At 44.3% G+C, this 24859-nt stretch overlaps 1 protein-coding gene across 2 annotated transcripts in view; it reads right to left on the bottom strand.

The window, feature by feature from the left end:
- Nucleotides 1–1850: 1850 nt before the first annotated feature.
- LOC307241785 (neural cell adhesion molecule L1-like protein) overlaps nt 1851–24859 on the bottom strand; it is a 63645-nt gene continuing 40636 nt past the window's right edge. The window contains exons 24-26 of one of the 2 annotated variants that reach the window (XM_080016009.1): nt 19101–19280; nt 16918–16987; nt 1851–2842 (exon numbers count right to left, since the gene is read on the bottom strand). In XM_080016009.1, the coding sequence (XP_079872135.1) occupies nt 2644–2842; nt 16918–16987; nt 19101–19280 (449 nt within the window). In that variant the 3' untranslated portion in view covers nt 1851–2643. The remainder of the gene's footprint in view (nt 2843–16917; nt 16988–19100; nt 19281–24859) is intronic. The other variant, XM_080016010.1, reaches the window with a different exon arrangement.

Here is a 24859-nt window from a genome sequence, read left to right as displayed (position 1 = left end):
TGCTTTAGAAAAGAAAACCGAATGCCAGAGCCCAACATGAAGCAAATGATGGATCAACGACGAGGTTCAAGCCGAAATGAGGAATTGCCAAAAATGATGAATCAACCCCCAAGAGTTGCCTGTTTTACGTCACTTCCTCCAGAGTTCCTTGAAGGCGACACATTTTATTGATCCCCGCGGGTAAATTTGTCCTCGGCATTTGTCCTAACCAATTCCAGCTCTAGAGCAAAATGCCTTGCTCAAGGGCATCGGCAGGACTGTGAAAACGCCTGTCTAGTGTCTTTTAGGTTGACCAATGGATGGGAAGCAACCAAGAACTCTTCTAGGAACAACTAAGGTCCCTGTTTCAGGAGGTTTTGGAGTGCGATAGTTCCTGGTTGAGTTCCTGCATCTTGGTGGAATATGCCTCAGTCTTTAATAACTTGCTGTAAAACTCCCACCTGACACCGCAGCGCAGTTGGAAATACTTCTATCGACTTAAATCAGAGGTGGAGATGAAAGTCGTCTTTGGCAATGTAGATAAAATTGTGAAGTGAATGCATGTGTTAAGCCGCTGAAGATGATGACAAACACATTTACTTAAAGGACCAAAATCCTGCAGTGACTGAGGCTTTCACCCGGGGGCCTCCCAGGGTTTAAAGTGGGAGTTTTGAAACTAATGCAATTTGTTATCATGCTATTTATAAGATTTGTGTCATATTCTTGCCAGACTTGCCATTTCCCTGGCTCTCCGCTGAGCATCAGCGGGTGAATCACTCAACTCCAGTTTTTCGGGGGCTGTCGGGTCATTTTCTGTTGTGGAATTAGTGCCAGTCACTTCCTCCTGTGTTATTTGCATTTCACATCCATTTCTGTCGCTTCTGCCTCTTTTTTTGTAATTTTAGAAATCAATGTCACGGTCCAGCACTCCGGGGGAAGGTAGGCACCTCCAAAAGAAAAATACAAATTCCCAATTTTTATTTTTTTTTTTACTATTTCCCCCCAATTCTACAGCAACTTTCTTTCACAAAATAGACATGGAGTATGAATGAAGCCAAATTAACCTGATTTAAAAAAAAAAAAATTTTTTTAACTATTCTTATGTTACTGTATTGCTGCAATATAGAGAAATCCAGCATGTATAAAATATTGCGCTGAAATATTCATCAAGGATAAAACTCAAATAAAGTTGAGACAATTTTAGTTAAAACAGAGGGAATAATGCAGGATTTAGAAGAACAAGTGAATATTTCATCCACTGTGGGTGCCCAAAGCGATTAAATGTGTAAATTTGGTAAGCCGCATCATGTTTGCCAAAAGAAAAATCAGCATTCGTGGTCTTAGCAAATACAAACAGGAAACCTTTAAACCTAAAATTGTACATTCTGTGAGAAAGCAGCTTTGAGGATACTACAGACAACGCACTGCGCCATGAAAGGATGGTCTCCTCCAAAAAAAAAAATGGAAGATATTTTGCCTTCAAACCAAAAAGGAAAAGTGGTCACATGGTACGAAGTTTAATAACGAAATAGATTCAACACCGCAGTCGATTCCTTTCCCATTAATCTTCCCGAAAGTCCCTTGGCTCCAATTAGCCCAAACAAAAACAAGTGCTCCCTCTCCTCCCCCTCCTTCCTTTCTGAGGGGAAAACACCTTTGAAGAGGTAAAACGCCAGCTAACGAAGATGGGAGAGGGGGGGGGGGTCTTTCCATCCTTCTCAGACTACCCCTCATTCAGTCAATCACTTCAGGAATATTCTTTTCTCTCTCTCTCTCTCTCGCTCTCTCTCAAGCTCAGAAATTCAATGACATTAGAAGTGAAGATGTTTACGGTAAAATTATGTGAAAATAAATGAACTGCAACACATTCGTTCAAAACAGCACATCCCTTTATGCTCGTCGTGTTGTATATCACGATACAAAAACAAACAGAATTCGACATCTTCGCCGCATATAAAACTATTTGGGCAGTTTCACTTTTCAGTGCGTACAAAAGCAAAAATGCAGAAACACTCTTTTCTACAGTATGTACAGAGAGCATAAAAGACTAATAGGCACAAAGGTGAATATTGATCCTTTTCTGTGACAGTGGTACAGCTTCAATACAAAAGGGAGTTAATGAAACATACAAGGATGCGTGAATTTATGGAAGGTGGAGAACATGCTCGTTATGGAAGATATTTAAGTTAAAAATGCTCAGATAGTTTGTTCTATGACTTGCAAACTCGTAACAAACACACTGAAATGGCAGCAAGTTCACAATAATCTGCATTACAAGTGAAAAATCTGAAAGAGAAAGTCACAGTGCATCAAGTATTATTATTATTATTATCATTATTATTATAGATTTTCTCTCAAAAAACAGGGTAAAAAAACAACATCTCATTCATCTTATCACACACTCACTTCAAATGAGTCACCCATTCATCCCAAATGATCGACGCCCTTGAAGAGTCTTTCCATAATCTATTTAAATACAAATCAGTTATGTATTTATTTTCTGTACATACCTCTTGACATGCTAGGTGTGCACACGTTTGCACATTTGACACAGTTTTCAATCATCCACAACATAATATAATATAATATAATATAATATAATATAATATAATATAACATAACATAACAACACCAGCCAGGCATGTTTGGAACGATTTTGGGGCCTCATGCGCTGACCAGGCCGGGGCCGTTGGACTCGCCCGTGGATCCCTGTTGCTTGTATGCGGAATATTCCCCGATAAACGAGCCGTCCTCGTCGAACTCCGCTCCTCCATCGGCGTAGTCCACCAGGCTGTCCCTGCTGATGCTGTCGCCGCCCATGTCGTCCTGAATGCCGGCCTTCAGCGGCTTCTCATCGCTGTCACTGGAATGACGACAAAGGAGAAGAATCCATAAACTAAATAGGAGACCCACACTCAATACTGCATGACACTAGTGATGAAAGGTTCGACTCCTTTGTGATATTGAGTTCTTGTCGAGGAAAAACACAGGTTTGATTATCTCACTTTGTCCGCTTGATTCAGTTTAATTACTACGGCAATGCACGGGTGGGCGAGGGAGGACTTCTAGTGAACGAACGTGTAACACAAGTCCGCCCACTTCAAAGGGGGTAAGCTTTCTTTTTATCTGAGCCTCATCGCCGCATCTCGCCGCTCCGGACCGATTAGTACATGGGGATCCGCGGTGTCATTCGCGAACAAGGACAATAGTCCAACCATCTGGAACCGACCCATCGGCGTCCCAGGATAACGCGGAACCAGTAAGCCCGGGAATCCGGGAAGTTCATGGCATTTGATGCTGGTTGGGGACTGTGATCTCTTTGTTTTATTACTCGGCTGAGAGTGAGTTACAGTAGCTGCACCCTTCTTATGCGTTTCAATGCAATCCCGCCAATTCAATCTGTAGTTAAACTGCCTTTTCAACAGAATACCTTTTACTTCCCTTGTGTGTGTGTTTGCTCTTTTTATCTTTTTATTACCTCACCCTTTTACCACATTATTGACTCCTTTATTATGAACAAACATTAATTGTTTGATTAAGAACTAATTGTGCATTTCTCTGTGTGAGAATTTCTGAGACGGAGAGCACGCAACACTGAGTTAAGGACCTATTAAACTAACTTTTAACTATTTTTTATATTTTAAAATTGGTGGCACCCAACTAAATTGTGAATATTAATTATAGATCTTCATTACGTTAAATAGTGGCGTAATGACGCGTGATGAAAACACCATAGTGGTGTTTTCCTTTGAGAGTGGCTAAAATGTGAGCTGTGTGTGAATTCACCCTGCGTCTTGCTGAAAACGTTGGCTGTACTGCTAAAGCACTGTGTTGTTTGAATTTAAGCGACAAGGGCGGCCATTTGTGCATGGTTTGAAGGTGCCTGAGTACGCCATTATTATTTTAAGGCCTAATTGAGGAGTATTTGATAGCTTCGCTGTGCCAGTTGTAAACTACTATTGTCCGGGATTGATTCTGCTTGTTGCTGCCGTTTGGGACCTGCAGTGTCAATTGTTGTTTAAACAGGATCCACCTCGATAGTAGACTGGATCCCTGATGACCTAACAGTGCCCCTAGTGCTTTATAGGGGTAAATAGCTCACTCTGGGAGTAAGAGAAACACCGCCATCCGGTGGAATCACAGAGTCATTGCACTCCCACTGCGGAGTACTGGGAGAACTTCCTGACAGAGAAAAGAGGTAGTATCCTCCAAATACTAAATGTAATGCTAAATGCCCCATCTAGTATTGAAAGTGATAGTACACTGTGGCAGTCGACTCGGATAATAGAATTGAATGTGTTTGGTGCCATCCTCCCATCCAAAATGTCTACCGTTGATGTGAAACGGTCTGTTGAATCCGCTCAGGCAGTATTAAACAAACTGGACGGTATATGTATATTTTGTATTATTTGTTCATGAGAAAGATGTGCTTGCTGTACTTTTGACAGGATTTGGTCAAAGTTTAATTTACCAACCCACTCGCTCAGCGCTACGTCAAACGTTTCATGGCTCTGATTGGTTGTAGGTCTATCCAATTGCATCCAGAGACATTTCGGGCATGTCTCGAATTACACATTTGCGAATTAGTCTGGCCATGCCAGGCTAGTAAAACCCAACACTGAATGAAACTCTTGAGCTGTAAATTCATTTTAATAATGACTTTTTAAATCTATTTTATTATTCTTGTTTATTTTATTTGAATTTAAAATTTTGGAATGCCCTCCTCCGATTCAAAGACATACACCGCCAGTCAGCTTTATCGTAAATTTAAAGACCTCACCGCTGACACAGTGGAACACTATACGAGAGGCAGAAATAGATGTTAGGGACCATGGCAGCCCTTATGTACTCACGACTCCTGAGTAAGGAGGAGGAGCTACAAATGTAAAGAAGATTATATGCATGACTTGTATTCAGCTGTGAGTTGACCACACAGCATCTCAAGATGACAAAGCAGAACTCAACATATCGTGAGCTGAGGTCGCCAGAACCAGGCACACGGATCAAGAAAATATACGGTACCGGAAAACAGCGGAGCGAAGCAATCCAAACCCACAGGCCTCGCCACGTACGCTGCGGACTACACACTGCACTCTGGGTACCATGAGATCCGACCTGGCCAAGGAAGTAAGGCCCCTAGTCCATGACGCAAATCCATCCCTGGACAAGCTTTCCGAGGACATATCACATTTCGACCCCAACACCACAGACAGCCAGGACACTGGGAAAATATCCAGTTCAAGCCCAACCCCAACTCGCAAATGTCAGAGACAACTATGGACTCCTCTATGAGGCACTAATGAAGGAATTCTCGGACCCGTTAACACCAAAAAAGCCTAAGTGCAGCCATGTCAAGAGCAGCCATCTCAAGTCATGTGCATTCTAAGCATGCAGAACAAAGAGAAAAAGGAAATTGGCCGCATCTCGGTGACCGCTATAAGTTATAAAACCTCCCCCACACATACACTGCCTGTCCAGTCTGACAGGGTGGTCGAGGAAAGCCATTTGGGAAACCCCAATGCCCTGAGAGCGCACCACCCCAAGGCCTAGAATCCAACAGCCCAGAATGGTGCATCTGGACACCCTGACCCCGGGAAGGAGAAGACAGTACCTCCGAGTGCAGTTCTGGTGGTGCAGCTAGATTTGCAAGAAGACCCCTCCAAGGTGGGTCCTGCACTAAGACAGGTAGCTCCACCCTTCCACCAGTTCCTGTGGAGACTCACGGAGAAAGGCATCTACGGAAACTCTACCTTTTGATGGCCCTTGAAGTAGAGCTCACACATGAAGCCCTCCTTAACATGGCTGTAGACATCAACTTGATGTCATTAGACCTCTTCCAGGATCTGTGGTCAGCGGCACGACAATCCAAAAAGGAGCTGAAGCTGAAGACCTGTGCTCTCAAAATCCAACCACACATCCAGGTGAACCACCTTGAAAGAAAAGGCTTTGATACAGTTTGGGATTGGACCCATTAAATGCACCCACCTCTGTCCATGTTGGGCCACATTCCATTGCTCATGCGATTAACCAATTAGAGACATTGATCAAATTCAAGCAACTGAACCTCTGGGGACCTCTTAGTCAATGAGACACCTTCTTGTGCACACTCACTTCCGCCATGATGGCAAACTATTGTCCACTGGTCGGAAAAGGGATTAAGCTCGAGGGAACCAATTTTGAGAATGTGGCTTTGGCCCTCAGGGCCGACAAGTGGCCATCAGGAAAAGATTGTACGAGTGCCTGGCACAGGACCACCTGGACTTCCATTTGAAGGGACACCTGGCTGCTTCCCTCAAGACCCAAAGCCTCAGACGACTTTGTCTGCTGATGGCTTCTGCGCCCTGAACGTGTGATGGAACCAGGGGGAACTCATCTCTTTCTGGTCATGCACGACCGCCAACAGAAGGTGACGCTTCGCTTGAGACAAACCCCAAATTGACTCCTGTAGATAACGGCTTTAGAGAAATTGCCTGTCAGGCCAAGGCCCCGAGTTGACCTATCACCTATGCTTGGTCCATCCCTGACACCACTCCGGTGTTCACAATAGGCTTAGCATATCTCTTGATCTTTGGCATAGCGTTCCTCTATGTCAAGTGCACCCAGGACGTACTGGGTAAGTTAGACAAGTGCAAGTGCTGCCTGGCTAGGTTGGTTGGAGGCAATAAACCTGTGATGAAGAATCCTCCAGCAAGTTCGAGATAGATGAAGGGAATAACAAAGATGATTCCACCCTCTAGAACAGGTTGACCCTTAACTTAGAGTAGGCCCCCCTTTGTTAGCCTCGCTATACTGTAGAATAGCAAGGTATTTTTTTCCTTCTTTATTTTCCCTGTTTTGTTTGAGTCTATGCCTATAACCAACATGAACTGTTACTATGTTAAGTCGTTATTATGCCCTTTGACCGCGTGGGACGGCCCTCTTATCAACGGTCCAAAGATACATAAAGGGGCAGGCTTCCTTTCATCTGCGCCCTGTGGTGTCTACGGATGCATTAAAGGACAGTCAACAGAGATTAAGCAGATACCTGATGATGCCGAAAGAACATAACAGCAGACACATTCAGCTCGTCCTTTGTTTCCCACTCACCATTCCTGGACACCCGCTAGGGTTGATTAGCAGGGGTAATCCGCCAAATGGCCCGGCTCATTAACTGTGGCTAATTCTGCGGGGACCTTTGCATTCTGCAGCTCTGTGCTCCCCTAGGAGCAAGATTGGACTGACCTTATGTCTAAATCAATGAGTAATCACCATAATGTTTTTCCCTCTGTGATTTTGTGAAGAACGATACTATTCTCAACTTTGGTGGAGGAGAAATGACAAAATTAGAAATGTGTTCTTAAACGTGACTAAGATGTTGATCCATTTGTTGAGCTTGGACTCCCCCTAGCTTCCACAAACGGGTCCTTACTAACCTGTGGAATTGTGTGTTTAAAACCCTTGATTATATCACGTATCACCCGTTTTGTGTTTTGGGAGCGCTCTGAATGCTACATCCATTAACATCACTCCAATAAGAGTAATCCACAAACTATTAAACTCCTATGCAGTCCACCCAATGTGAAACGATATTGACTTTCTTTCGCCTGGTTCAAGATTTATTTGCGTGTGTGGCTTTCTCTTCTTTTTTTCAAGATTTACTTGACAAACACAAATTTAATACCTGCATTAAATAATTGAATGGGAAGGATTGCAGAATTCAGGCAGGAGGAGAGATGAGAGGAGAGAAATTACCCACGTCAAAAGGGAATGGCTTTCCCCAACAACGGACCAATACGAAAACCTCTGTCCAACCCCCCTCAACCATGGTCGTCAAAGAAAGTCACTTCCGGTTCCACCCCCTAGAGGTAAAAAAAAAGCATTGGACTCACTCTCCCCACCAGCTCTCTCACGCATTGACTCCTTGTTTACTAGTTACTTTGCATTCCTTGGCACATTGTCAAGCAGCCTTTCCTCTTTGTCCTTTATTTTCTGAAACCATGTTTACACGCCACAACCCTTTTGGGTCATCAAGATCCTCAGAGACACTTTTTTTTGTTTACTTTTTGTCGAGTGAATAGTTATTTTTGAACGAGCCACCAACTTCTTCGTTCCAACGAGCGCACCGGACTCTTCAAATCTGCTGACTCGAACCACCAACATACAATCCAACCGAGCCCCTGGAGAACCCCGCCAAGCCCCATCTGCGCATCTTGCTGTTCCGGGCCGAATGGTACGTGGGGATCTGATTATCCGGTACCAAGGACGAGACTCCAATCATCTTGAACCGACCCATCGGTGTCCCAGAATAATGCAGAACCAGTAAGCCCGGGAATCCGGGAAACTCATGGCATTTGATGTTGGTTGGGCACTGTGATCTCTTTTTTTTATTATTCAGCTTTGAGTGAGTTAGCTGCGTCCTTTTTACGCACTCCAATTCAATATATAGTTGTACTGCCTTTTCACCAGAATACCCATTACTTCCAGTGTGTTGTGTTTAACTGCTTTATTTCTCTTTTGTTTTTTTACCTAAAACTTTGACCGCATTATTGACCTCTTTATTATAAATAAACATTCATTGTTTGTTGAAGAAGTAGTTGTGTGCTCTCTGATATCCCGTTTGAGAATTTGTCGTTGTTTAAGAGCATGCAACCCGGCGTCACGGACCTATTAAACAGACTTTTAACTTTCAAATATTCATTATAAAATTGGTGATACCCAACTCAATTATAATTATAGGTCTTCATTATGGAACGAAATGAACGACAATTTTGCCGGAGTGACTCCTGAGATTTGAGAGATTTGAGAGATATGAACGAATTGTTCGTCACACAAGTCTTGCATTACTATTACACACTCACACATGCACACATGATAAGACGGGAATTCGAATGTAGAGTTGATCTACACAGAAATGAGGATTTAAATGGTTGGTTGCTCCAAAAGATACACACAAGAAGTGAGTGCCCAAGGCTCCGCTACATTGGTCCGGGTGGTAGGAAGGAGCATATGTTGTGGGAGGCTAACAGGCAGCAGGCAGGTGGGTGTAGGTTAGGGTAGGTGGGTGTGGGGCAAGGAGGGCAACCACTTCACTAATTGCTAATTGCCAAAGGCTGCAGGACTGAAGGCCGTTTCAAATCTCTTGGAGCCGGTAATGGAAATTGCTCAAGTGCAGCTCATTCCAGACAGTGAGACAGCGAGGGGTGGGGTTGGACACAGGGAGAGCGGGAGAGAGAGAGAGAGAGAGAGAGAGAGAGAAGAAGAGAGGGGTGGTGGTGGTGGTATGCAATCCCAGACAAACAGCCTGTCATTCCCAGTATTCCCATGTGGCCCCACACACACACACACACACACACACACACACACACACACACACACACACACGGCAGATTAGACGCCAATTTGCATCCAGGCGTCAGGCCAAAGCGCAGGTTTCTTGGCAGCAGACACAGGGTCACCTCAAAACACAGAGCGCTCTCTCTCTCTCTCTCTCTCTTCTCTCCCTTTTTCTAATAAACAAGTGGGCTGTGAAACACAATACCCCCCCCCTCTTTCTCTCTCGTGATTTATGATGTTTTTATTTGTTTACTTTTATTTTCTACTTTTTTATTTGTATTAGTATTATGATTACTATATGATGATTAATAATCTGTATTCATTTATTTATTGCATTATTCATTGAATTGTCCACCAGTTTTTTGTGCTTGTGCCACTGGAATCTCTCTCTCTGTCTCTCTCTGTCTCGTCGGGTGGCTGTTGTGCGATATGGGTGCCATTTGCGAGCGTTTTGAAAGGTGGCGTTTGAACACCGAGATACGCTTCAAAACTTTGATTACACACTGTTGTCGTCATCGCCGTGGTGATTTCTTTTCTTTTTTTCTTTTTTGCTCTTTCTAACCAATCTTATCTGTCCCCACTGCATGAGCCCCTCTTACCATGCAAGGCACATCAGGTCCCCATTTAAAGTGTTATCAAACCCTCTTTCTCTGACGACCCAAGAGTGCTGGAGATAAGTGTGCCTTATCTCCGGTGCTGAGAAATGCGACGGCGGCTGCTGCACCCCCATCCCCCCCATCCTTTCCCCACTCCCACTCGAGAGACGAGAGGGGCTTGAAGATTCACCAGGCCAGGATGAAATGCTTGACAGAGGCATCAGGGACACAGCGCACAGGAGCTACGCCTGGTGAGGCGCAGGAGGAGCCGGGCCCTGAGCCAACCCACAGCGCCCGGAGCCTCCAAGGGTCGCTTGCACCTACTGTCAGCACTCCACTGGTGATAGTCCTAATCTAGTAAGAAGACCAAGTGGCAGCAGTTCTATAAGGGCCTGGATCGGATGCTGGACGTAACTGCAATGGGGGATGTGGACCACCGGCTGATCCTTTATGGACGACCGTGAGGTCGTCCTTAAAGGATCCATCTTGTGCCAGGCACAAGATAGATCCTGCAGGGATTGGAGAAACTCACGCACTGGGCACGCATGAGTTTCAAGCCAGCAAATTCCTGGTCCATGGTTCTGAAGAAAGGGAAGGTGGTGGGCAAGTTTTGCTTCAGTGTGGGAGAACAGCAGATCCTGACCATCACAGAGAAGCCGTCTTGGGAAGGTCTTCAACAGCAGCCTGAAGGATGCAGACTCCATCAGAGCTACCACCACCGATCTGGAGTGCTGGCCGAGAGCTGTGGAGAGGTCTGGATTCCACAGAAAATTCAAGGCTTGGTTCTACCAGCACGGTATCCTCCCAAAAATTCTCTAGCCGTTGCACCCATCTTAGTGGTGGTGGGCTTTGAGCGGAACATCAACAGACACCTCGGGAAGTGGCTGGGACTGCCGCGCAGCCTGAGCTGCATCACACTGTACGGGAGCAGCAACAAACCCAAACTCCCATTCAGCTCATTGCAGGAGGAGTTTATGGTGACGAGAGCCCGAGATCACCTGCAGTATGCTTGGTCAAACGACCCCAGAGTGGACAACACAGGGATCATGGTGAGAACCGGGAGAAGTGGAAGGCTGCTGAAGCAGTGAAACAAGCAGAATCCCAGCTAAAGCACAAAGTCTTCGTGGGAAGGGTTGCACAGGGCAGGGCCGGCCTTGCGAGCACAACCTCAGCCCAGTACGACACTGCTCATCGCAAGGGGAGGAGGAAGCTGGTGCAGGAGGAGTTGCGGGCGGTTGTGGAGGAGGAGAGAACCAGAAAGGCAGCAACCATGAAACAACAAGGAGCCTGGATTAAGTGGGAGCAGGCCATGGAGCGGAAGGACACCCGGCTGGACATCTGGAAGGGGAATCCCCAAAGAATCAAGTTCCTTATACAGGGAGTCTACGATGTCCTCCAATGCTCACCAAGCCTGTTGGAGCAAAGTGGACACACCGGCTTGCTCCCTATGTGCCAAGAAGGGGACCCTTAAGCACATCCTCGGCAGCTGGTCCAAGGCACTGGGATTGCATTTGTCAAAGAGGGAGAGCAACCGAAGCAGAAATCTAAGCCCTGCTCAACTGGTCTGCTGCCCACAGCCCGGGACTGGGTAAGGACAGTTGAAGATCCCTGAGCTCACATCAGGCGCAAGTGAAGAAGAGAGCAAAATACCAGGAGCTGGTAGAGGACTGTCGCAGGCTGGGGTGGAAGACCAGGTGCATGTTGATCAAAGTGGGTTGCAGGTGGGTTACAGTGCAACCCCTGATCAGTGGGGTCAGCGGCACACCACTTGGACAATTCACAAAAGATGGATTACAACCGCTAATAACACCATGAATTGCGCATCAATTGCGCCCCCTATCTGCGTCCAAAAAGACATTGCGCTAATGATATGCCAGCATCAAAACGCCCATAAAGTTTTGCTGCTGAGTGTATTTTGCCCTTGTTTTGTGTCTGATCACAATTCAAAATTTGACATTTTTGTTTTTTCACATAATATAAATATTTTGGAAGCTATGACTTTAAAGATTAAGGCTTGGAAAACAGAAGTTCTGAGAATTCAGGCTTAAAAATCTTAGAAGCATTGCCAGAATTTGTAGCACAAAATACACATTTAGTGCTTTAAATGGTAACATTCGGATAGTGCTGAATTCCTTCAATGACATAATTGAATGTGTTTTACTGAAATAAAATTTGAAACATTAATTTATAAAAAAAATTGGAAAATGCAAAATTCAAGTTAATCCTTTAATTTTAAGTTATATTTTTTTTTATTCAAAGTTAATGTTCACCAAACTAACTTGACCCCTATATTATTCTGTAACTTTTAAACATTCCCATTACCTGCCTTTATTGTTTTATATCAATGATAGTGTGGCAGTTCCGCCTGCAACACGCCACCCGAGTAGCATTTTCGGGCCCCTGCGACAGAGACACAGGCAATGGGGTTGAAAACACACCAGTTTAATTGTAGAGAGTGGGAAAGATGCAACAAGCCCAGAGCAGATGGAAAACATGCCATGACAAGGGCGCCTTCCCTGTGTGTGTGGGGATGGGGGTTTTACCTGTTGCTCTTTGATTATGCTAACGAGCAACAGGCGCACCAGCATGTTCCTGGGCCCAATTACCTAGACAGGTGTGGCTGCTCCACCACCCTCACACCACATACCCCAAACACCCAACTGAGGAGAGGAGAATCCCTGGCCAAAGCCTACCCCCCCCCCCCTCCCCACCACCAAGCAGAGAAAAAAAACAAAAAAATGCCTGGACTCTGAAACAGGGTTCTCATACCTTAGACAAAGAAAAAAGTCCAACAAAACAGAAAAGGCCCCCCTTCCCTGGAGACCTGGTTCCCCAGAACAGCACGTCCATGGGCAACCCTCCCTCAGGGCAACGAAGCAGACTCCTCCCTTACGGCGCCTGGGGTCTCGGGCTGCGGTGCTGGCTGGTGGAGTTGTTGCCGGGCTTGGCTGTTATGGCAACTGCTTGGAGGGGTGGCTTGGCTGCTGGGTGGTCCTGCAAGCAGTTACCCGTGGTGGTTGCTGTAGCAGCTTCTCCACTGGTCCTCTGCTGGACATCCTGGGTGCAGCTGCTGCCAGTCGGGAGAGGACTGGTGGTATGGCGGTCTTCGGACCTCTGTATCCCTTCCCCGTGCCGGAGAGGCCCTGTTCAGGCGCCACTGTGGCAGTTCTGCCTCCACACGCAATGACAGGTATCTGATCGTGCAGGCACCGCACCGCTCCGCGAAGCTGTCCATGGTCCTATGAAGTTCAATGCCATCTGTGATTCAATGCCAATTTTGGCCACTATATTGCTATTCCCTACTTCCCTACTCCCTAACTTTTAGTTGTTTTTTCCATATGTTTTGAGTTGAATAGGAATTATATAAACTGTATGTTTTTTCAACGTTTGCAACACCCTTTTTGGACAATATATATTAAATATTAAATAAATAAGTGTAAGGTTGCTTTTGGAGTGCATTTTGAAAACCACCACGGACTGCCCCGTTCAAGGCACCACTACCTTCAGATGATGTGACGGTAATAATATTTATAATTATAATAATAATGTTAAAATGTAATTAACAGATCACTGGAAAGTCTAGGTGGGACACCCCTTATAAATGCGCTTCAATTGCACAAGCTCTTTGCAGACGCAAATAATTTCACTCTGTGTGTGGATATTAGCGCCGGTGTTTGTGAATTTCACGCTTTTTGCAACAAGGCTTATTGAATAGAAAGGGGCCAATTTTGCACCAAATGTATGAATAATACCAAATTTAAATGTATTCATTCAAATAGCACCGTCGCACCGAGACGCTATTTGCATGGCAGCGCACTTAGCGGTGCATTTCACTGTTTGCAGGTGCTTTGTGAATTGGATTTCAATTTTTGTGCTTGCTTGTTATTTGTGCCAGTTTAGCGGCTGCAAATGCCATGCGATCATTTAGTGAACTTACCCTTGAGACTCGTGCCTTAATGAGGGTGTATGATCGTTAAAAGACCTGAAACGCTGAATGACTCCAGGTTACATCACTGATGATGTGTGCAAGAATGTCAGCAGATTTATTTTAGAACTGTGCTGTTCTATTCTGTTCAAGACGCTCAGCAAAGAAAATTTGTCAGAGACATAATAAGCTCTGCTCCCCCGACGCGCAGAGACATGCGCGGAGAGGAGGCTCACTGCCAAAAAACACTGAAAAGGCCAGTGCGGTGCCTTTAAGCAAACACAAGGCTACAAGACATAGTTTGGGTGGAGGTGTTGGTAGGCAGTGTAGTCAACATGTAATAAATCACAGAGAACGTTGAATGAACAAAAGCAGGAACCGGCAGCTGAACATCTGCAGGATGCAGGATTTGGACCCTTTTCACCTGAAAATGAATTTGAAAGGGAAGCTGCTTTCTCTCTCTTTTTTAATTGTCTAAGACCAGACCAAGGCTTTTCAACCTCACTAGTCTGCCTTAAGAGCTTGCCAGGTGAGCAGTGAACATTTTTCAAGTTCCACGAAATAAAAAGGGGAAATTAGCTTGAGTTGCAAGATCGAAATTGCAGGGCTGCACTATTTTATGTAATTCATCAGTTCCAGACATAATACCAACTCTGTGTTCATCAGAATAAGTTTCACTCTGAAAGTGACAATACTGATGAAAGGTTCGACTCTGTTTTGAGATTCGGTTCTTGGCGAGTGACTCAGTAACAGTCGTTCCATTTTTCGACTCTTTGTTGATTTGTCTCAGTGGGTTTAACGCACGGTGAGCGAGGGAGGACTTCCCGGATGATGAATGAGAGACAGTTATTTTCAGTTTGGGAATTGAAATATCACTCACTCATCCACTCATTTGTTGGAGTGGCTCCAGACTCCCGAGTCATTTCAAAGAGTTTCGCTACAAACGAATCTCTACTAGTACGTCCACAAAAATAAGCACAGTCCTACATGTTTCTGACATTTTTAGTGGTTAAAAGGATAGTGGTGTCCTGCTGTGGGATTATTTAATTGTGAAAAATGGGATGTGGCAGAAATTTTGATGGGGAACACTGGTATAGACCGTTGTTCAGCTCACCAAACACACACACACACACACACACACACACACACACACACATACACACACGCACACACGCACAAAAAAACACAAATTTACTCTCTAGCTGTCTTGAATCCTAAAATCTATTTTGATTAGTTGATATTAGGCTTCAAGATGACACAGACTCCGTGCACGTCACCCTGTTAACAGAATGCTTCTGACAAGCGTCTGATAAATACTATTAAAACGATTCTCTGAACACAGTGATGACGGACAGAAGCAAAGTTGACACAACAGACTGTTTTAGGTGATTTTTCTTGCAGGTCTTGAAGGAAAACCCTCCAAAAAACCGCACCACTCTCAAAATGCTGTTACGCAGCTGCCAAACAAACGGGAATTCAAACGGTTTCTCCAAAACTGTCCCCATGGCAGCTTAGAGGAGTAAACAGAGCGATTGTATCACATGAAAGATGTTCATTTTTGCCTGCAAGCCCCAATAAGAGAGGAGCGTTTTGGGACCACTACCTCTGCCATGCATGTTTAAACAGTTTTATATACTTATATACTATATATATATATGCACACACACACACACACACACACACACACACACACACACACACACACACACACACACACACACACACACAAACACACACACACAGACAAATGCACATCCACTTTAATAAGAAAGTAAGGTAAGAGTGAATTGGAATGGCAACCGTGTTAGATGCGGCACTGTGGACCTACTTACTTAAGATACGTAAGATATGTAAGATACAAAATCGGCGCGTGCATGATGAGTTCATATTCTCGGAACGAATGGGGAAAATAGTATCCTGAAAATTTTAAATAATGAGGTAAAAACGTCAACGTTTTCTGGCTCCATGGAACCATCGAAAAACCTGTGGCCTCGTGCCGTCAGTGCAGCCTCCAAGGTGATGCTCTGTAAAGTGAAGCCCTGACTTGCTGCCAAAACTCAACTGAAATCGTCTGGAAACATTTTGGTGATCGAGCACTCAAAAATAAATAAATAAATAAATAAACAGGCTCTACAAAAAAAAAAAAATAGCACCCATCTTTTTTTTTAATTCAATAAATACCATATACTATACTAACAAATACAAATTATTTTTAGAAGAATGATTTTAATCTTCCAAAGTCTACATTTGACTTTTGTGTCCCGCATTCATGGAACGCACTGCGATGCACCTTTTAAAATGAACTCTTTGCTTTATTTGTGTTGTTTCTTCCTTGTTTTGAAAAAGAGGGTCTTTCCCTCACTGTATTTTGGATGGATGGATGGATGGATGGATGGGTGGATGAAAGGATGGATGGATGGATGGATGGATGCATGTATAATTATGGTTTCAAAATAAACATTTTGGTGTTCCATCTTGGAAAAGATCATTTTTAGTCATCTGATTTATCTTACTATTTCATTTTAGTGATGGAGAATGTGATTAGTTTCATAAAGGGATGTCATTTTTTTTCCAATTAATTTTGTCATATTTTTTGCTAACCATTTGTCATTGTGCAGATGATGAACATGCAACACATCAACAGTAGCAGCGAATATGTACACGTATAAATATAATTTACAATATACACAACGGGCACACACACACACACACACACACCCACACACACACACACACCCCTCGGCAAATCACATACACTTCTTGTATGTGACCATACTCACACTCTAAACACAAATACACCACAACACATTTGTACAAAACTACAAGGGGAAGGAAGCTGCACTGTGTACTAACTACACCCTGGTTCGGTTACTCCACCTTTACCTAGACGCTAACGCTCGGAGAGCCAGGGCCCCGGGGCCGATCCTGGCACAGCCCGTGCCTGCAAGGATTGCTTTGTGGGATTAAGAGAAACATCACATCACATCAACGTTACTGTGACAATCCACTTTCCTCCTCTATTACATCCGCCACAACCACAACAGTGGCGTACTTTGGAGTGCTGCTCTTTAATTTTTTGAGACCCTGGCACAGCATCTGGCTTACCTGTATTCACAGGTGTCGTCGTTCACGTCCTGGGACTGGGCGTCGGGATGAAGGTCCTCCTTCTCTTTCACTGCAGACGAGGAGGAGGGGGAGGTAGGACAGGCACAGACTATTCAGAGATGGATTCAACTACCCGTTCATGCTTTATCACATTAGATTAGATTAGATCAGGGGTTGGCAGACTGCTCTTGGGGCCCTGAGGGGTGGCAAAAAAAAAAGCGCAGATAAAAAAGGTACATATTTTATCTGCCTATAATAAACTGCTGAGTGGATTAACATTAAACTTAAAACTGTCAAAAAAAAGGTCTAATCTTCCCAGTGAGTATTTCTGTTTTATGAAATAATATACAGTATATATATTTTAAAAATTAAAATGGATGATAAAAATGATTTACATTTTTTGAAACTGTATATATATATAAAAACATTAAAAATACAATAAGAAGAAGAAGAAGAAGAACAAGAAGAACCAGGAGAAGAACAAGAATATTAATAATAATATTTTAAAAAATACTGCAGTGGACCCCCTGCATTTCTTTCATGGACCCCTCGTGGGCCAAAGACTCTAGTTTGAGAACCCCTGAACTAGATAGGACAGGACCCGTGGAGAAATTCATAGCAAAGATGTAACTAAAACCTGTTTAAATAACCAGGTTAATGGCACATGAAAATAAAAGGTACTGGTACCAAAAAACGATTTACAGTCAGTAAGTATATTATATATTCTAAGACTACTCTAAGTATTGTGTGGACAATAAGATCGGAAAAAAAATAGGTGGAAAATATACCGTTGAGTACACCATTTTATGCAAGTAGGCCTTCAAGTACAGTATTGCCGCCGGAATCAATGAGTATTATGGCATCTTTCAGATGCCGTATTACTTCTTATCAATGCCGTAATACTCACTGCACGGCACCGACATCAAAATGTTTTGATCAGCCTCCCCTGCACTGCCTGACGGGAGTTTCTGTGGGAAATTAGCGCGAAAGTTATATTTATATTGAGTGGGTGTGAAGAATCGAGGGTTCTGCATTGCTGCGTTTTATATGAAAAAGTCAAGCTGAAACAACAATATCAAATAACCGTGTGACCACGGAAAGTCTTCAGCGAGCCGAATATCTGACGCCGCTCTCCCTTCTGAGAGCGGTTCTGTGTAAATATGCTTTGAGAAAAAAAGAATAACGTGTTGTCATGAAAATGGCAAAAGACGCGTTTGATGAAAAGTGTCGGAAGGATGAGCAAGGGGGAAATTGGAAGGGGGACTGATGAAATATTCAGCGCTTCATGTCAAAAGCTACCGCAGGCAGAAGGAGAAGAAGAAGAGGAGGAAGAGGAGCGAGGTGAGAGGAAAGAGAGGAGACGCTGGGGCGGCCGAGCGGCCAATACCGGGCGGCTCAGAAGGTTGGAGCCGGGGGAAGAGCCAGGCGAGAGGTGGAGAGCCTTGGAACAAAGCCTCTGGTTCCCTCCACGCCCTCGCCTCCCCGGGCCACCAGCAGAACCGGTGGAACCAGAGCCATCGAGCCCTGTGCACCGAGCCACGGGGGGAAATGGGAAACGAGATTCAGAGGCTGGACAAGCCGGACCAGACTCTTCACTGTGGAGGAAAAGTGATTTGGTGCGATGGGGGCGGCATGCCACGCAAGACGTATGCACGTATGCAACGACCATTTCTGAAAACCTAGGGTTAGGGTTGAGGTCCATTCCAGTTTCAGTCGTTTAGGAAGTAAACCAAAGCCACGCGATATAACGTGAGAGCTCGGACATAATTTCAAATTTCACTTAAAAAAAAAATGGAAAATGGGAGTTACCTTTTGTGTTGCAAGATAAAAATTGCCAGGCTGCACTAGTTCATGGCTCCCAGCCAGAATAGCAGCAAAATTGCACTTTGAGAGTGAGGACTGTTCGTAGTGGTGAAAGCATTACAGTAAAGTAATGCAATTTTGTGCTAAACTGTTCTAGCCTTTTGAATTAATGGTCGTAATATCCACTACTCATGATTATTTGTCAAATATTTATTGTGTGTAAAACAAAAATCGAAGAACGTTGAAAAAATTGAAAAACAATGTTCAATAAGATGAACACAAATTCCCCATCATCAAAACCTTTGATTCATGATCTGACGCTGTGGTTTACTTTGCTGGGAGTGAACCGCCATGGCTCCCGAACCCGAAGACGCACTGACCTTTGTCCCCGGGGGAGGCGTCGGGTCGCTGGCGGGGCGGCGGCGTACCTGCGTACTTTCCTCCTTTGTTCCTCTTGATGAAGCAGGCGATGAGGACGGTGAGGGTGAGGAGCACCACGCCGCACATGGTCCCGATGAACCAGCCCTGCGTAGAGAGGCTGTCATGCTGGCTGGTCTGGCCTGGCGAAAGGGAAAGCCACAGTCAAAACATTCAACAGACGCTGCCCCTGTTGTTTGTTGTTGTTGTTTTTGATGTTGCTGTTCTTCTTCTTCTTCTTCACTGAACAAAAAGTTCCAGGTTTGTGTGATATGACATTTTCATTCAACCCTTCTGAAAGAAGAGGAAATAGACAAGGAACGAGACTAACATTGAAATATACATTGAAAAAAAAAAAAAAAAAAAATAGAAAGTAAATACAATATACAGTAAAATAAGCCCCAAAACGAACTACAACATGGAAGGCCAATACACAATAACCTTAAAGAATCAATAATAAACAATGAACCTCTGTATCAAAAGCTCACATTCTGAAGTTTGCATAAATACATGTCAAATCTATACATTATACTGTGTATGACAGGGTGGAAAACAGATGGGTTTACAGTATATACAGGGCCTGAGTGAGTGCACACATCTCCCCTCAGACTGGAGTCGATTGATCAGTGATGTTACTCTCTAAGCTGTACCGACCGTCAGCTCTCATCTCACCTTTGACTCTGGTCTGGATAACATCTTCGAAAATGCTAGCGTTATCGACCAGGCGTTTGGCCAGCAGGCGCACCGTGTACACCGTTGCCGGTTCGAGCCCCTTGATCACGTGGAAACTCTGAGACGTGTTTACCGCTTCCGAAATCCGCCAGATACCCTCACCTACACGGCAAAGCACAAGAGGCGCACAACCGGGAAGCGTGAGCATTCATGCCATCTGGAAAGGACCACGCCGGTGTCAAATTGGGAGTTTTAACCTGTTTGCGAGTCAGCACGCACATTAATGATCATAGTCCTGATGAGGATCACATTTCTATCTCCAAAACCCAATTTTCAACAGCCGTCATGAAATAGTCCTCATGAACCTGTCCTCATGAACCTGTCCTCATGAACCTGTCCTCATGAGCCTCTCCTCATGAGACAGTCTCAATCAGACAGTCCTCACCAGATCTTCTTTACGAGACAGTCCTCACCAGACAGTCCTCATGAGAAGGTCCTCAGCAGATAGTCCTTATGAGACAGTCCTCACCAGATAGTCCTCACAAGATAGTCCCCATAAGACAGTCCTGACCAGATAGTCCTCACCAGATAGTCCCCATAGGACAGTCCTCACCAGATAGTCCTCACCAGACAGTCCTCACCAGACAGACCTCATGAGACAGTCCTCACCAGATAGTCCTCATGAGATACTCCTCACCAGACAGTCCTCTTGAGACAGTCCTCACCAGATAGTCCTCATGAGACAGTCCTCACCAGATAATCCTCATGAGATAGTCCTCATAAGACAGTCCTCACCACATAGTCCTCATGAGACAGTCCTCACCAGATAGACATCATGAGACAGTCCTCACCAGATAGTCCCCATAAGATAGTCCTCATAAGACAGTCCCCATAAGATAGTCCTCATGGGATAGTCCTCACCAGGTAGTCCTCATGAGACAGTCCTCACCAGATAGTCCTCACAAGACAGTCCTCATGGGACAGTCCTCACGAGACAGTCCTCACAAGATAGTTATCTCAAGACAGTCTTCCCAAGATTGTCCTCGCAAGACAGTCTTCACAAGAATGTCCTTGTGAGATAGTCCTCATGAAACAGTCCTCACCAGATAGATCTCATGAGAAGGTCCTCACAAGACAGTCCTCATGGGACAGTCCTCATGAGACAGTCCTCATGGGACAGTCCTCAAGAGACAGTCCTCACGAGAATGTCCTTGTGAGATTGTCCTCATGAGACAGTCCCCACCAGATTGACCTCATGAGATAGTCCTTACGAGACAGTCCTCATGGGACAGTCCTCACGAGACAGTCCTCATGGGACAGTCCTCACAAGACAGTCCTCACAAGAATGTCCTTGTGGATAGTCCTCACGAGACAGTCCTTATCAGATAGTCCTCACGAGACGGTCTTCATCAGATAGCCCTCATGAGACACTCCTCGAGAGATAGTCCTCACAAGACTGTCATCATGAGACGGCCCTCAAGACAGTCAAATTCCAATTTAATTTCAAGTTCATTTCAATTCCAGACAGTTCACTTAATTTGAAAAGGTGTGAGTGTCATTGTTTTAACAACCAAAAATAGCAACAACTATAAAAAAAAAAATCAATATAAAGACGTGAACATGAGGAAAATGGAGGGGAAGGCAAAATGTGTTTGCTGACTGTTAAACAGGCTAAAAGTCAATTTGACACCGGTGTGGGCCATTGAAGAAAGAAAGGAGGATGTTAGTATTTTTAGGTGTTTTTTCATTGTTTACATCTCTGACTTGAGAAATCCACATAACCATAGAAACAACGAAGCTCTAGAGAAGGTGTGAGCTCACGCAGACAGGAGGCTTATTACAATTTTTTTTCTCCCCTGCATCGCTGTAAATCCTTCCCACTTGCACTCAAGCACGATGCACGCCGTGTTTTTCATAGTTTGTCTTAGAAAATGTGATTGTCGCCAAACAAGGCGGAAGGGGCGAAACGGGGAAGTAGCTTACGGTTATTTCTATAAGCCACATAGAGCTGCGAGTCCTGCTGCTCCGCTCGAGGAATCCAGCTGATTTTGGCAAAGGTGTCACTCACATAGGAGCTTATGTTCAAAAGGCCTGGAACTGATAGAGAGAGAAGTCACAGGGGAAAGAAAGGAGGGCGTTGGGACAGAGAAGGGAGGGAAGATGGCAGGAGAAACGAGGATTAGCGGAGGCAAATAGGATCCACCCGCAGCCGCCCGAGAAAGAAACGGTGCGGCATTGAAAACCTTTCAAGGCGAACGTTCAAAAGGCAACGCCGGGGCCGCGGACTTAATTGAGCGAGGCTGGATTTGGGTCCTTCGAGGAGTAAAGGGTAGATGTGGATACGACGGGTGGGACGTCGCATCTCGTCTTCCCCCTCTTCCTCCCCTTCTCCTGAAGAGCGGTAAAGCCGGCGTTTTGTGGCCGACGCCCCCGCCAAGCAGGAGAAATCGGAATAGATTGAATGACTGCGGCTCTGGCATCCCATAGTTCCTGAAGGTGTCAGATTCACTCAGATAAACTGCAGAGAATGCCATGAGTGTGTGAGTGCTGTACCCATCTACAGTGTGTGTGTGAGCGAGCACGTCCTATATCAATGTGTGTGTGTGTGTGTGTGTGTGTGCGTGTGTGTGTGTGTGTGTGCACGCGCTCAGTAGCATTGTCTTGGAAAGAGCTTTGAAATGAAAAAGAGAATTTGTGGCTAGAACTGTCACAATACTTTAGTCTTATGCCGTGAACTTCTAATAATGTAATAACATCTACTGCGGAAGCACTTATCTATTGCCGTAGAACATTGGAGGCACAACAATCTTGCTGTGCACTTAATTTGCTTAAACCCGACTGAGGGAAATGCATCCAATTCACATTCTATTCATTTCGACATTCTAGAAATTTTAAACGTTGATTTTCCCCTGAAAATTTGGATGGGAACACCGTGATTGTACAATTGATCAATCACGCGATTATGTAATATTACATTACATTACATTGGATTTAGCAGACGCTTTTATCCAAAGCGACTTACAATTATTCAAACACCGACGGACGCAGCCATCAGGAGCAATTAGGGGTTAAGTGTCTTGCTCAAGGACACTACAGCTTTGGTAGCAGGAGGAGCCTGGGATCGAACCAGCAAGGTTTAATTTACTAGACGACCAGCTCTACCTCCTGAGCTGCATTAAAAAAAATACTCAAACTTTGAAACTATTGTTATTACCTTTGTTGACCTTTGTCATAGTGGCAGTAAGTGCAGGACATCCAAAAGTGAGTATTACTATTGCAGGGTTCGGGTAAAGAGAGCCAAATTCAAGTCCCAACTAAAATAAAAATGTAATTTGTGTCAATAAATGCAGATATGCTGGCATTTGTCTGGCAAAAAAAATTGTTATTAAACAAAGATGAACAAACAAGTTATGATTGACATGTCCACCTTCACTCCGCTTCCACGACAAACTAAAAGTTAAAGACGGACCGAAATCAGAAATAAGTCCTAAGTTTTTATTTTTTCATTTATAAGGCATTAAGAAACACACACATACACACTTTTATCCAGAATGACTCTCAACCATCTCCAGAAGAGAGAGGGAGCGGTCCCCCCCCCCTCATTCATATAAATGAAGTGGGCGCGGCTTTGTAGTGTGATGCAGTGATCTGATTGGTTGTACCTCAATGAGCCTCAAATTAACGAGGGGGCTCTCTTTTAAAAAAAGGGAAAATTTAAATAGCACTTCCTAACTTTTATACTTTTGGAGAGAAAAGGCAAAGTGCTTGATGAGCAATGGGATGAGCGATGGTAGGAAATATCTGTGTTTTTCGATTTCGGTCCGACTTTTAAACATGACTCTACAGAGATGTAGATAGAGCGTGTAACGTGCAGCTACAGTGTGCTACCAGCTAAGCTACCGCTAACGAGCGAGCGGCGACGGAGCCACAGATACATACTGTTCTCAGCGGGGGCCACAGCTGGGGCCCGGGACAGATCGTGAAGAAGGGAGAGAAAGTAATTGGAATACAGGAAAAGATTACAGATCCACAGAGAGCTTCCCCGGAGGCTTCTTCTTTGCACGCACGCACCACCGCCTGCCCACCCACCCCACACACACGCCCGCCCACACACACACACGCCCGCCCACACACACACACTACACCCACAAACACACACACACACACACACACACACACACCGCTCATACACACAGACAGACACACACACACATGCAGATACAGAAACACACACACGCACGCACGCACGCACGCACGCACACACACACGCACACACACACACACACACACACACACACAGGAGATATTGCCGAAATGAAATATCACAATGTTTTTTTAACGAATATCTTGGTATCAATAATTTCATGATATTTTTGATGCCTTGATTAGATATTAAGACACAGGAAATACTTATGAAACATTCATTATTAATATGGATATTATGAACGTTGACTGATAAGAACAGGTATAAATATCTATGTATTGCTTTTGCTCACCGTTCGATTACAGGGGGGATTGGGCGGTCTGAGCCCCCGATTAAGACATGGAATCCCCAAAAGAGGTCGGTGCGGGGTTGAAACATTTTTATATCCTTCTTACCTGTATTCGTAAATATTACAATATATTTCCCACATTGATGCTTGGAAGAATCTTGTCATACAATTTCAGACGCCCCTGAAGTGGACTATACCAATACGATTATACTATAATGTATTATGATTATGATTTTGAGTATGATAATGATTATATAATTATACGATTGTCATTGTGTAATTCTCACTCTGACTTTGCTGTAATGCAGCTTTAAAATCTTTATAAGCTTTTTTATTACGGTTCATGCATTGAGTTTGTTTGTTTTTTTCTTGTCACTATTTGATTGGATTCTATTAATGTAAAGCACTTTGAGCTGCTTGCTTAGTACGAAAGGGGCTATACAAATTGTTATTGTTAAGTTATTATTATCATTATTATTATTACTGTTGAAGACAACATTTGAAATTTATCGCAATTATTTTCCGATAACCAAAACCGATCAGGATATATAGTGTCA

Source organism: Zeus faber, assembly GCF_960531495.2.
Source record: "Zeus faber genome assembly, chromosome: 15".
Lineage (NCBI taxonomy): Eukaryota > Metazoa > Chordata > Actinopteri > Zeiformes > Zeidae > Zeus > Zeus faber.
This window is presented reverse-complemented; position numbering and strand designations above follow the sequence as displayed.